Below are 13,172 nucleotides of genomic sequence, written 5' to 3' on the forward strand. Positions count from 1 at the left end.
GTCAGATTTTTATTATATAAGTAACTCTCACTTTAAGTAACTCTCAAAGAAATACTAATTTTGTCATGAATATTGACAATTCAAGTAACAGGTTACACAGTTGTTAATGAAAGAATTGTGCCAACTGACAGAATTAATATATTATAAATAAACATTTCTCAGCTGGCTTAAGTAATGACAGTGAAGTAACTGTGTTTTATTGTGTCTGTAGGGTTTAACAGATCTGTTTAAAGAAGTGAACGGTCAAAGTCAAAACCTCAACCTAATTAAAATGCTGTGGTAGGACCTTAAGAGAGCCGTGTGTAAATAATTACCAACAAACATCAACGAAGGAAAAAAATTCTTCACAACAATATAAAGAGTCATGAAGTCGTCGTACAGAAAACTATCACTTCAACTTATTGCTACTAAAGGTTTTCCTACAAGCTATTGAATCACGGGATGTACATAGTTTTTCATACACATGGCTGTGGTTGTTCTAGTTTTTGATACGTAAACAATGACAGGTGTAATATGTGGTCTGATTTTTAGACCTGCTGAGGACAGAGCAGGTGATTTATTTTAATGATGCATAAAACCATACAACTCAAAGAGGATGTACTTTGTTTTTCACATGACTGTATGGTCTAATAATTACTTTAAAGGTCCCATATTGTCAAAACTGAAATGTTGTGGCTTACTTTAATGTGAACTGTTTTCAGTGGCTGCACTTTATCCAGAAACAGACACTATTATTACACTATTTTTTTGGGAAAGTGCACTGTAAGTAGGCTAAACATACTGTAAAATATCTAAGCAAAATATCTATCCATCCCAGCAATGTTGGTGCCTGGCACTAAAATATTTAAATCAGACATGTGACATATAAAAGTAGCAATGATACTGTCATACATATGGTCTTACTTATATACATACAGTTATACACTTATATAAATTATCTTACTTATATACATTATTAATATTGAATATGAGATTGTGATTTCCTTTCAAATCATTCATTAATGCATTTGCAAATATTAAGTAAAAATGTTGGTGCAATCACAGCAATACTGGTAATACATTTTTATAGCTAACTGAAATTCACTCGATAATGAAAACTGATGTATAATATGGTACAGTAATGTTAACTGGGCGATTTGTATGTGTTCATGACTTAAATGAGTTTTTATTTGTTAAATGCAAATCATTACTTAGTAAAAAATATTATTTTGACAAGCCAAAACAAAACCACAAATATCTTGTTATTCTTGGTAATGGAAAAACATTTCAAATGACAATTTTTACATGGACAGGTTAAAGTTATATTTATAGTCATACACCGGCACCGGAAGTAGCATCCCGACTTATTTCTATGACAAAAGTGTGTCCAGACCTATGGTCCAGACTCACGGCAATTATTTGCGTGTGGGTGAGGTGTAACTTAAATAAAAATGTAATAAAATGAAACAATTATACGTAATAAACGTTATCCATATATAAATAAATTTCCGTACTTGTAAATCTTTAAAGGCGGTAATCGTAAGACTTTTATTTTGACACGATGCTTTGATTGAAGCGGTTAGCAGCACAGCGTCGCTGTGTTCACGCCTAATACGGAGGAAGTCACACGATCTGCCATATGACCAACGCTTTACTGCTCATTTAAAACACATCTGTTATGCTGCATCTGTCTGGATATCTGTAAATATTTACACGTAAGAGGCTGTCGGTAAGAGATAAGGCAGATACATTTATTTATTTGTCATCTGTCACTGTGGTTTCGTTCAGGCCTGCTGTATGTTTACTAACTCTAACAGAAGACATTATAAGAAACGTAAACATACAGACGATATAGCCTTCGATTAAATGCACTTTTCGGTTTGGTGTAAGCCTTTTGACTTAATAAGACATGTGTACATATTTCATGGCAATGATTTTTGCGCAGGTTTGTGTGATGTAGGGGGTCCGGGGTGACTGGTGCTGTCGTAACAGGTGCAGCATAAACCCAAAGGCTTTGGATCAAACGATTCGCATAGAAAACCTCCTCATGGCCTCCATATATGCACCTTCATTAGAGGACTCTGCTGAAGTGAAGGAGGGCTTTCTGTGTCCCCTCTGTCTGAAAGACCTCCAGTCTTTCTATCAGTTACAGGATCACTTTGAGGAGGAGCATTCTGGAGACAACCGGCATGTCAGCGGTCAGCTGAAGAGTAAGTGACACTCGGGTCAGATTGATGTATCTGTGCTGGTTGACAGGGGGTTAACACCCCTTACCGAAAATTAACCGTGTGTGTGTGGTTTCAAGTTTATTTGTCAAGTGTACAGATTGTCAGTGTTAGATTGCACATTGAAATGGTTAATGTGAGGCACAGGTAATTCTACAGCAGAAAATAACTAGAAATAAGTTTAAGAAAAATTGTAAAAAAGAGAGAGAGAGAGAAATATTAACAATAATTAAAATAATAATAAAAGGAAAATTATAAAATTCTTATATTCTGTTATGTACTGTATGTATACAGTATATGGGAATTACAGTACAGTAAAGTGCAGGTAAATTTATTGTATGTAATGTTGTATATTCATTGCAATACAATACATAATCGGTTATCTCCCCCCAGCTATGCGATATTTGCCTATACATCAAACGTTTCTTAAATGCAATTGCGATTAATTTATTGACACTGTAATATTATGTGGCTAGTTAAGCAGTTACAGTTTTAATAATTCACGAAGGCAACCAAAATATATAACATAAAAGTTTAATGAAACTCTTTGAAAATGGCGCTATCTCTGGCCCAACTGGTACATTTACAACAACAAACTAAGAGAAAATACACTATTTAAATAAAGAAAAATAAATAATGAGGGGAAGAAATGTCAAATAAAATCATGCTTATGATGGGAACAGTCAAAGTCTTTAGTGTTCCAGCTGGGAGACGTGGAGAGTGTCAAAATAAAGGGACCTCATATTAATATTTTATGTTTAGGATGCTCTCAATGGTGCATCTGTTAAAGCTGGTAAGGAGGGAAGGCTTTTTTAGACTCTCGGGCTGGTTTAAATACAGACGTGGCATGCAGGGTCCAGGAGAGGTTATCAGAGAGATGTACACAGAGGAACTTGATGCTTCTGATTCGTTCCACCGCTGTCGCATTGATGTGTAAGGGGACGTTAGTGACATTCTGTGACCATTCTTTGTCTTCCACGATCATCTCTTTAGTTTTGCTGACATTGAGGCTGAGGTTGCTATCACTGCACCACTTTGATAGCGCTGTCACCTCATTTCTGTATGCTGTCTCGCCACCATTTGTAATAAGGCCCAAGATGAACCTGTCGTCAGCGAACTTAATAAACATATATATTTATTTCTATATATTATAGTTTATATTAAATATTTGGGAAAATATATTTTCATATTTTATTAGGTTCTTTGATGTGTAGGCTTTTGAAGGTGTGGGTAAATTAATGTCGGGAATTAACATCATTAAAAAGAAGATGATCAATCTGCTAAATCTAATGTTGAGGTGTTTATAGTTCTTCTATACAGATGAATACATTTTTATCATTATCCTATCTTTATATTAATATGACCATGCTTGGTTTCTATGGTTCACAAGTGCAAGTTGTTGCCAATTTACATGGCGATGTAATCTAATGGCTGTTTAGAAGCATTTTTTGGCTAAAATAAAGCCTGTTTTCACTTACAGTGCCTAGTATGTCTATTAAATGGTCACGGGGCAGGTTGTAAAAATAGATACAGTGGTGCGGGGCAGGATGGGGCAGGCCAAACAAATTCATAAATGCGGGACCTGTGGTTTGGAAAAAACCTGCATCACTACTGCCCAGTGCTCCAGGTGTGTGTGTTCACTACTGGATGGTTAAATGCAGAGGCTTTATCCCATGCAGGGGTTTACACATTGGTCATTACATCACTTTTTTTCCCCACTTATATGAAGGTGGTCTTAATCAATGGTTTCTTCTCAGGCCTAATGCAGAAAGCAAAGAAAGCCACAGACAAGCTGTTGAAACGGGATGGAGATGAGCGGACCGAGAGCAGTTATGAGTCTTTTTATTATGGAGGTGTGGATCCTTACATGTGGGAACCGCAGGAACTCGGTATGACTTTTGAGTCGGTCTTCAGCTATCAGTATTTAGGTTTAAGGTGTTGTTGTAAATGATGTTAGTGCTACATTTGCTGTCATCTGCAGATTGTAATGAATGTGTTGTGTTAAACTAGGAGCCACCCGCAGTCACTTAGATGATTTCAAAAAGCACAGAGCTGCGAGAATCGACCATCATGTCATTGAAGTCAACAAACGCATCATACGACTGGAAAAGGTGATTTTTATTATCCTATAGTTCTTCTGTTAATGCAGACTTGCTGTCAAATATTCAGTAGAAATGAAAGCTGCAGGATATAGGAAGAAATATGTGACTAATATGTGAGGAATAAATAAGTTTGAGCATCAAAGTTTGATTTCACTATAATTTCAAACTTTGACATTATCTTACTCGGTCAATATTAAAGTTTTACGATAATATTTTCACTTAATGTTCTCAACATGATTTCATGTAGGTTCATATGTTGCACCAATCAGTCAGTGATATTATTACCACATGCAGATGAAGTTGTTCACATGTAGAAGTAGTAACGTCTAGCACTTTTTTGCCGATTCATTTGAGAGAGATCATAATTAACTAGTTATAACATTCTTTCTTTTGTTTCCAGCTAACCTCCTTTGACAGAACCAACATGGATGCAGCCCAGATAAGATGTAGGTGAACAACAGCATCATGGCAAATTACAAACGTTAAAGCAATAACTTGATAACTGTGGTACTTTGTGTTCTCAGCACTTGAGAAGTCTGTGGTGTCATGGGTACATGATCAAGACGTGCCGTTTTGTCCCGACTGTGGGGGCAAATTTAACATCCGTAACCGCCGTCATCATTGTCGTCTCTGTGGTTCCATTATGTGCAGGAAGTGCACAGAGTTTATGCCTCTGACGCTGGCGTGTGAGTTACATAAACAAGCTTGAATTCACCTGTGATAATTGAATCATACATTTTTGTCAGGCTTTGAATGTATTACATGTGTCTCTTTTTAAATGCTAACATCCAAGTTATGGGTTTGATTTGATATGTTCAGGATGTCACTTGCTTTGCAATGCTTTGCTTTCAGATAAGTTAACCAGTGGGACGAAGGAGGCTCTGTTTGCACCGGGCAGTCCGGGTCAGAGCGGCTCTTCTGGAGCACAGGTCGTACAGCAGACTTCTCGGCGCGGCTCCATCAGCAGCCTCTCCTCTGTTACATCTGTTCTGGAGGAGAAAGATGAAGATCGGGTGCGCTGTTGTCATCACTGCATGGATGCGCTGATGCGGCATCAACACAAACTGGAAGAGAAAGATCATGTGCCTGATATTGTCAAACTCTACAAGGTACCTACCTACTAGTCCTAACATGACATACACTTTTTAATAACAGGCACGCACTTACTATAAAGGATAACTATCAGTTGTTGAATTTATGTTGCCTAATATTGAGAAAGGACTCGTGAATTAGGACAGCAAGCTAAACATAGAGGCAATACCATGGAGGAGTTATGACTATATCGTCGCTTCCCGATGAAACTCACGTATGTTCAAAACGGTTACTTTTCAGGAAGTGAAAAAAACACCGTATCTCAAAAGCAGTTGACTGTAGCGTTGTTATACTTTGTACGGCATCTGTACATGTTACCAGATTTGTGCCAGTGTAATGATATAATCCACATTTGACCAAAATTGAGTTTAAATGGACATACGTGCATACTTTACAGTAATGGTGGTCGATACGCGTTCTTCCGATCATTAATTAGAATGGCATATATTTAATATTAATTAAAAATTTATTAAATGTCTCTTGCAAACTATGAAGGGACAATGAATCAATACACTGACATGGTAATGCTAGACAGATAGTTTGTTTGCACAGTCCTACCATAATTTTGTCACTCCTAGACGTACGTCTGGCGTCAGGGGGAAACATTTACCTCGATGAGGTAAAGTCATTGTCTCACCAGGCTATGTTTATACGGCTATCCAGTGCTGAGCTTCGATGAAACTTCACGAGACCGGCAAGATGCTTCCACAAGGTGGGAGATACGCGGCGTGATTGACAGCTTTGACACCAAATGGATATACGTGAAAATCAGATGACATGATTTCACAACTTTTCATTGTTCATTTAGATATGTGAAGCATACTGTATACGGAAATGAACCTGGATATTCAATCCGTCGAAAAATCTCAAAATCGGCAAAATGGACATACGTGGTTTTCATCGGACAGCGACTATATATAGTTGGTTTAAAATGGTGCTTTAAAAATATTCAAAAACATGAATACAACTAGGGCTGCAACTTACGATTATTTTCATAATCAATTAATCGGGTGATGATTTTTTTTAGAATAAAATTAATCGGGTGATTATCTAATTAAAACCTTAATATTTACCAAATTTGATTTTTCATTCATTATAGCTACATATGGCACTAAATTAGAGTATTCATGTGTAGAAATGCAAAAGCCTCACACTACTAGAGTTTTACTTATATAATCTTTATCATTTTTATATTTTTTATATTTTAAGCCTTAAATAAAAAAAGTTTTTGAAGCTTTAAATGATAAAACATCTTTAAATGTATAAATAGACATAACAAATTAAGTCTTCAGGGATGTGTGGTGAGAAAATTTAGCCAGAGATTAATAGACTCATTTTATTCATCTTCAACTTTAGACCTTGATGAGAATTAACATTATTTGTTATTAAAAAAATAAACAATCCATTATGATATGAAAGTGATATAAATGTTTTTTAAAAAAACCTGTAAATCGCCTTTACATTAAAACAGATGCTTATTTTGTGGTTCAATACTATTTTTATGAAAACCCAACAACAATTAAACAAATACAAACTCACTTATATTAATGAAAATGAAACCTTTATTACCCAGGGTTCATTTGCACTTTTAATTCTGTCATTGTCCTGTCAGGGTTGCAAGATCCATGTTACAAAACCAGCCCAACGGCTATTCAAAATTACTCCAAAAGCATCCCAATGACTCTTCACAGCACAAATACCAACAACTAATAAACCAAATCCTTACATCTCTAACCAGCAGAAAAACATCAACCTGTGGAAACATTAAAAAAAAGCTGGTCATGTGATGAGAAGAAGTGCCTGATAAATGCGTAACTTGCTTTATATGAAGAAAAATTTACGCTGCTCGCACTGTATGAAGAAAATTAATGTCATTATCGATTTTTATCGTTTAGTTGTTGCGGCCCTAAATACAACCATTGCTAGGGTTGCATTTACATCGACTTACATCTTATTTGTACACATTACTCTATTTCAATAAAAGCTGTATATTGAAATCAATAGGTTATTTTCAATGGCTTTGAATTGTAAATTACAGTAGGTGTTCAGTGTTGCGGTTTTTACTTTGTCTGTGTGTAGCTCAGTAGCTTGCAAAAAATATAAAGGTAGTAAAAGCAGTAAAGAATGTTGGTTTATTGGTTTGAGAAGTTACTAGTTAATAGTTGTGATAGTAACACAGTATTGTTTGTTTTGTTTGTGTAGAGATTAAGGACATGTATGGAGAAGGTTGAAGCTAAAGCTCCAGAGTATATGCGCATGGCCGAGTCGCTCAAGTAAGCCCTCAACAGCTGTAAGAAAACCATTACGGATGTGCATTTGTTCACTTTAATGCTGTTTTGAAGACCGCTTCTGGTTGGCACATCAAAAGATTGTCAGACTTTATAGCTTTGTGTGTTTCACGCAGTGCTGGAGAGACTGACTATAATCTGGAGAATGCAGCTGGATTGAGGATGGAAATACAGAAATACTATGAGCTCATCGATGTTCTGAGGTAGGAAACCTGTGCTGATGTAAAAATATCTGTATCAGAATTCCCAACATGAATTTCTATGCCTTTCTGTCCGCATCAGTAAGAAGATCATTACGCTCGGGTTAAAAGATAAGGTCCAGCCACACCCAAAAGCCCTTCAGCTGCAAAGAATGGTGCGCTACGCCGCCACGCTTTTCATTCAGGTGAGTTTAAAACATCAAATAGTGCACGTATACTTTAGATCTCAGTACTCAAATGTTTGCTTCATTAAACCCTGTAGGAGAAACTGTTGGGTCTGACATCCCTGCCCACTAAAGAGAAGTATAATGAGCTAAAGGAGAAGAGGAGGGAGGAGCAGGAGAAAAAGATTCAGCAGGAGAAACAGGTGAATACATAAATCATATGACTCTGATCACAGGTTTTGTTTCAAAACCCAGCTCATATCTCCCTCTCTTTGTAATCTAGGCAGCACTAGAGGCACAAAAACGTCGAAGTGAAAACGTGAAGAACCGGCCGGCCATCAGTGCAAATGGAAATGTTCCCCACATGAGCAAAGCTGGAGGCTGGCTGCCGCAATCGGACACTCGCTCGGAGCTGGACGACCCGCTGCTACAACAGATTGAAAACATCGAGTCGTTCTTGCGTCAAGCGCGCTTGGCAAACCGCGCCGATGAGGTAGCCATGCTAGAGGAGAACCTGCGGCAGCTTCAAGATGAGTTCGATGCCCAGCAGACCAGCCGAGCCATCGAGCTTTCGCAGAAGCTGGCCGAGGAGACGGACCTGCAGGAAAGACAGATCGAACATCTACAGCAAAGAGAGCTTGAGAACAAAGCACAAACGTTAGCTTCTTGCTTAGATTTTAGAGACAGAATAAACGTTCACGAAAGAGAAGAGGAGGAAGGCGACCCAGAAGAACATTTGGCTGCAAGCCCTGAATCTCAGACTCAGCCTACAAAGACTATCCCACATCTGATAGGAAACTCACCACCCTTGGAAAGGCAAAGAGAGGAATACGCAGAAATATCACAAGCTATAAACCAGTTTGTGGATGGAGATTCCTCTCTGCATAAAGAAGAGGCAAATGAAGAAATTAAGAGGGAAATGAATCAGGAAGCCAATGGAAATAGGGATTACAACCCATTTGTTGAAGAAGAAGAAGATGCTGGGGAAGATATATATGTAGGTAAAGTCAAGTCACCTAGAAATCCATTTGAAGATGAGGATGATGAAGATAGAGGGAACCCTTTTAAAGAGGAGTCGAATGAGATTCCGACCGCCTCCACTAATCCTTTCGATGAAGATGATGATGTTTCGGAAATTGATGACACGATTGAAGAAGAGCTACTTTTACAACAGATAGATAATATCCGTGCGTACATGTTTGACGCCAAACTAAGTGGACGTTCTGATGAAGTCGAGCTTTTATCAGAGAACCTAAGGGAATTACAGCGAACGCTACGAGAGCAGAAGAGAAAAACAAACTGATCGTCACAAACCCATTTTATTTAAACCAACTCCTGTCAAAACTGTAGTAAACCAATATTTAGGACAAGAATCATTCAGTTATAAACTAAGCAAAATTTGAATATAGATTTGAAATAAATTTAAATTGTAATGCATTGCACAGCAAAGCAGTGAGGGTGGATTAGTAATATTCAAATACATAAGTTTAATTTAAACTTATTGTTCAGTCACCAAGGTAGTTATTGGAAGAGTTTTCCATTCAACTATGTGGTTTGATTCTTCATAGCAAAATGACTTTAAAAGCAAGAGATTTGAATGCACTATTGCATTTAATGAATGATCAGCACTTCATAAAGTCCAGACCTCTGCTCTGCTTCATGTCACATTATTGTGTGAATCTGAGATGTTATTTCCAATGTGTTGTCAAATCTCTTGATGCATGTAATTGAATTGTACAGGTTACATTTCCCAGTCACTTCATTCCAGCACTGGTTTTCATTGTTTTTAGATGGATCATTCAGCTATTGTACAAATGCATTCAGTGCTTTTTGGAACTTGAAGTAACTGGAAAATATTTTCGTTATCGTTGCCTTGGAAAAACTTTCCAGTTAGTATGCTTTATTTTTCTCAAGTGTTACTTGCATGTTTTAATGATGCTTTATCGTATGCACCACAAAGACGTCAAACACTAAATCAGTGCTGTGCTTGTTTAACCTGTGTGAGCTATTCAAAGCATTTCTCTTAAGAATATATTGATATACTGTATTTGAAAAGTGTGATAGATTTCTTATGAAATGACAGTATTTCATGTTTAAAAACACATAACGGAGCTTAGTGACTAAACGCAGTGCTTTTTGTAATTATAATTACTGATGTTGTGATTGACCGAGTACTAACATGAACACTTCCGGACCATTGTTTTCTGTTTACACTGAGCAATATCATGAAAGCAACACTATTAAAAAAAACCAGTGACCGTCAGATTGATCTTTGGTCATTTTTTCCCTTTACCCCAAGAAAAAACTTGCATCTTAAGTAGCATTGTTTTGTAAAAGTATTTAACAATCATGATTCCATTTGGAGTCTTATTAACCCTGGAACACTAAAATTGACTTGCAGTTAGAAACACTGTAATACTACAAAAGAGCAATGAAGGACTAACAGGATGTTTAAATATTTGACAAATACTTTATTAGAATGAACACTGAAAATTGAAATGGAAATGAATGTCATAAAATGTAAATGCAAAAAAATTGACCCCGAGGTAACAGTTCTTAATCATCTGAGCCAGCAGCCAGTTTGGATTTGTATTTGCCGGTCATCTCTTTGGGAAGGGGTACGAGACCCGGATGGGGAACCTGACCCTCCACTTCACTCATACACTCGCGCAGAAAATATTTCTTGGGCCCAAAGTTAGCAGGGTTTGACAACTCCATTTTAGCCAGCGCCTCGGCATCAAGGACTTTACTGCAGACAGAAACGCATGCATTATTACAAACACAAATCCAGCTTCACAAATTGTGATGGGCTACAACTGAAACGTCTGTATTTTCTAAAAACAAAAATAATACTTTAAACATTGTGAAAATATTGCAGAATATTATACAAATAAAAACACATTGAATTTGTCAGCTCAGCAGCACATTTATGATGCAAAATGTGCTCACATCTGTTGACTGAAGTAAACTCATGCATCATATCAAACTGGGTCCAGGATCATGACAATGTTTTGTGGCATGGCACATTAGAAGATACATAGACCACGATCATAAAGAAAAATGCACATGGTCAGCAACAATACTCAGGTAGGGTAACTCATGTTAGGGTGCCTAATCTGTGGCAAGATAATAATAATACACGCACGATCATATTTGGGTTTCCTGTCATCTTACATGTGTTTGGCCATTCTCATTATTAAAAAAAACAAAAAAAATTTTTTGCCCACAGACATTTAGCCAATCACTGGATTCCTTTCTGTTTTTCTTATACAGAAAGTCTCATGCATGAAAATTCACATCAACAAGCATGTGTAACTAATAAATATACAAATATTCACATACAGACACACTTCACAGATCATGTAAAACATCATGTTAAACAAGCAAAATGGGTTAAGAAAACAAAATCTTGAAACCAATAAACATTTAATTCAAGAAAATTTCAAGAACAATTTTCTTAACCCATTGGCAGATTTGTTTTTGTACTGAAAACTAGACTTATTTTCCTAGGCAAGTTTGCTTATCAAGTAATGCATCTTGCAGTAAAATCTTGTTATTGTTGCTAATTCGGCTCAATAATGTTTCCTCTTAGATTAAAATGAAAGTCAATGGGAGAAACGGTGCTATCATGGTGTTTGTAGATGTTGTGGTAATAATATGGTGATTATTAAAGTACAATGTAAATACAACAGTACATCAATATATTTTAGCGCCACAACATCAAAGTACAAGAGAAGCAGAAACATTTCTTAATAATAATGGATATTATGTTGTTTTTGCATCATAAACTCTACTTACTCTGACTTGCCAAGGATCTTCTTGACATGATGTGTGATTTCTTTATGGTCTTTACCTTCAACATCCACCAGCACCTGCTCACCATCATCTATAAAACATGTTAGAAATTAAGACCCCATCAAAAACACATCCAAAATATTCAAAATCAAGCACTTACCGAGGTAAAATCTGAGGAATGGAGATGGAGTCATGTTTTTAAACATCATTATTTGAACCCAGGGATTTTTGTATTGGATTTGAGGGATGTTGAAGAAAACAAACTTCCTGAAAACAACATTACACATTACTGAAACAATACGACTGACTGACAGTTCATTTATGAATGGATGAGCTTAAAATACAAACACTAGAAGTACTTATCAATGTGGAAAAATCAACAGTTTTTACCATCAGATATCATTTATAATTACATTTTTTAGGCATACTTTGATAACTGAGATTGATTGTCTAGTTTTGGTGGAGTATCACATGAATGAAATTCATTCTGATGTCTGTTTCTCCTATACTTTACTGTATAAACTCACTGTGCTGATATTAGATGCTAATACACAGATACAACTAATGAAGAATATATTATATACACGTACCGTGACATTTACATTGCTTTTTATAGAATACCATGCTATTACCATAACAACTGTCCAAAGTATCATACATGGGTGTCACTTTCTGATACACATATCTGGTTATATTTTAAAATACGTGGGATGATGTTTTTCTGACCTTGCTCCTTCACTCAGATCTCCATGTGTGTTATAATTGACAGTCATAATCTTCACCGAGTTTTTAAACACGACTTCTCCTTTCTGCAGATACTCCAGCGTTCTCCGTATGGGGAATCTGCCTTTCATCGGCATGATTATATTATGAGTTTGTGTGAATTATAAGACTGAACGATCCATAGATATGACCCAAACACACGAGCTTACATTACGTCTCCCTCGCGCTTACTGATCGTGTCCGGTAGTGTGAACACACAGCACAGCGCGCCATCTAGCAGACTGGATGAGTTATTACACAACATAAAGCCAGCTGCCTGTTTGCCCTCTATACAGTAGGATAACTATGGGGTCAGAATTGTTTCTTTATTCTAATATACCAGGATCCACAAATAAATATAGAGCGTTTCACTTTCACAAATATTTTGAAATCCACAAATGCACAATAAGCGGACCATATATATGTTAGACATTTCATAAAAAGGAATGAAATTCACAAATAAATAAAATGTGATTTGCAAATAAAAATATTTAGAAATATATTTTAATTGTATTTATTTGTGAATGGCTTCGTGCGCATTTGTGAATCGCTGCACACATTTGTA

General features: G+C 36.5%; 2 protein-coding genes across 2 annotated transcripts; one reads left to right on the forward strand and one right to left on the reverse strand.

The window, feature by feature from the left end:
• Window positions 1–1,563: 1,563 nt before the first annotated feature.
• On the forward strand, window positions 1,564–10,313 carry rbsn (rabenosyn, RAB effector). The gene is made up of 12 exons (XM_065271295.2): window positions 1,564–1,708; window positions 1,925–2,189; window positions 3,962–4,093; window positions 4,215–4,315; window positions 4,707–4,752; window positions 4,831–4,992; window positions 5,159–5,415; window positions 7,601–7,671; window positions 7,803–7,889; window positions 7,969–8,071; window positions 8,149–8,253; window positions 8,334–10,313. The coding sequence occupies exons 2-12, from the start codon at window positions 2,027–2,029 to the stop codon at window positions 9,351–9,353; spliced, it is 2,247 nt and encodes a 748-aa protein (XP_065127367.1). The 5' UTR covers window positions 1,564–1,708; window positions 1,925–2,026; the 3' UTR covers window positions 9,354–10,313.
• A 193-nt stretch (window positions 10,314–10,506) lies between these two features.
• On the reverse strand, window positions 10,507–12,824 carry mrps25 (mitochondrial ribosomal protein S25). The gene is made up of 4 exons (XM_065271296.2): window positions 12,572–12,824; window positions 12,006–12,112; window positions 11,849–11,936; window positions 10,507–10,799 (listed from the first exon to the last, which is right to left on the reverse strand). The coding sequence occupies exons 1-4, from the start codon at window positions 12,703–12,705 to the stop codon at window positions 10,607–10,609; spliced, it is 522 nt and encodes a 173-aa protein (XP_065127368.1). The 5' UTR covers window positions 12,706–12,824; the 3' UTR covers window positions 10,507–10,606.
• Between the last annotated feature and the right edge of the window lie 348 nt (window positions 12,825–13,172).

This window comes from Paramisgurnus dabryanus, chromosome 11 (assembly GCF_030506205.2).
Source record: "Paramisgurnus dabryanus chromosome 11, PD_genome_1.1, whole genome shotgun sequence".
In the NCBI taxonomy this organism is placed as follows: Eukaryota; Metazoa; Chordata; class Actinopteri; order Cypriniformes; family Cobitidae; genus Paramisgurnus; species Paramisgurnus dabryanus.

Coding starts and splice junctions, on each gene's coding strand:
- rbsn (XM_065271295.2), top strand. CDS start 2,027: ATGGCCTCCATATATGCACCTTCATTAGAGGACTCTGCTGAAGTGAAG. Junction 2,190..3,961: donor TGTCAGCGGTCAGCTGAAGA/GTAAGTGACACT, acceptor GTTTCTTCTCAG/GCCTAATGCAGAAAGCAAAG. Junction 7,672..7,802: donor CGCATGGCCGAGTCGCTCAA/GTAAGCCCTCAA, acceptor TGTTTCACGCAG/TGCTGGAGAGACTGACTATA.
- mrps25 (XM_065271296.2), bottom strand. CDS start 12,705: ATGCCGATGAAAGGCAGATTCCCCATACGGAGAACGCTGGAGTATCTG. Junction 11,937..12,005: donor ATTCCTCAGATTTTACCTCG/GTAAGTGCTTGA, acceptor CATGTTTTATAG/ATGATGGTGAGCAGGTGCTG. Junction 10,800..11,848: donor AAGATCCTTGGCAAGTCAGA/GTAAGTAGAGTT, acceptor TTCTGTCTGCAG/TAAAGTCCTTGATGCCGAGG.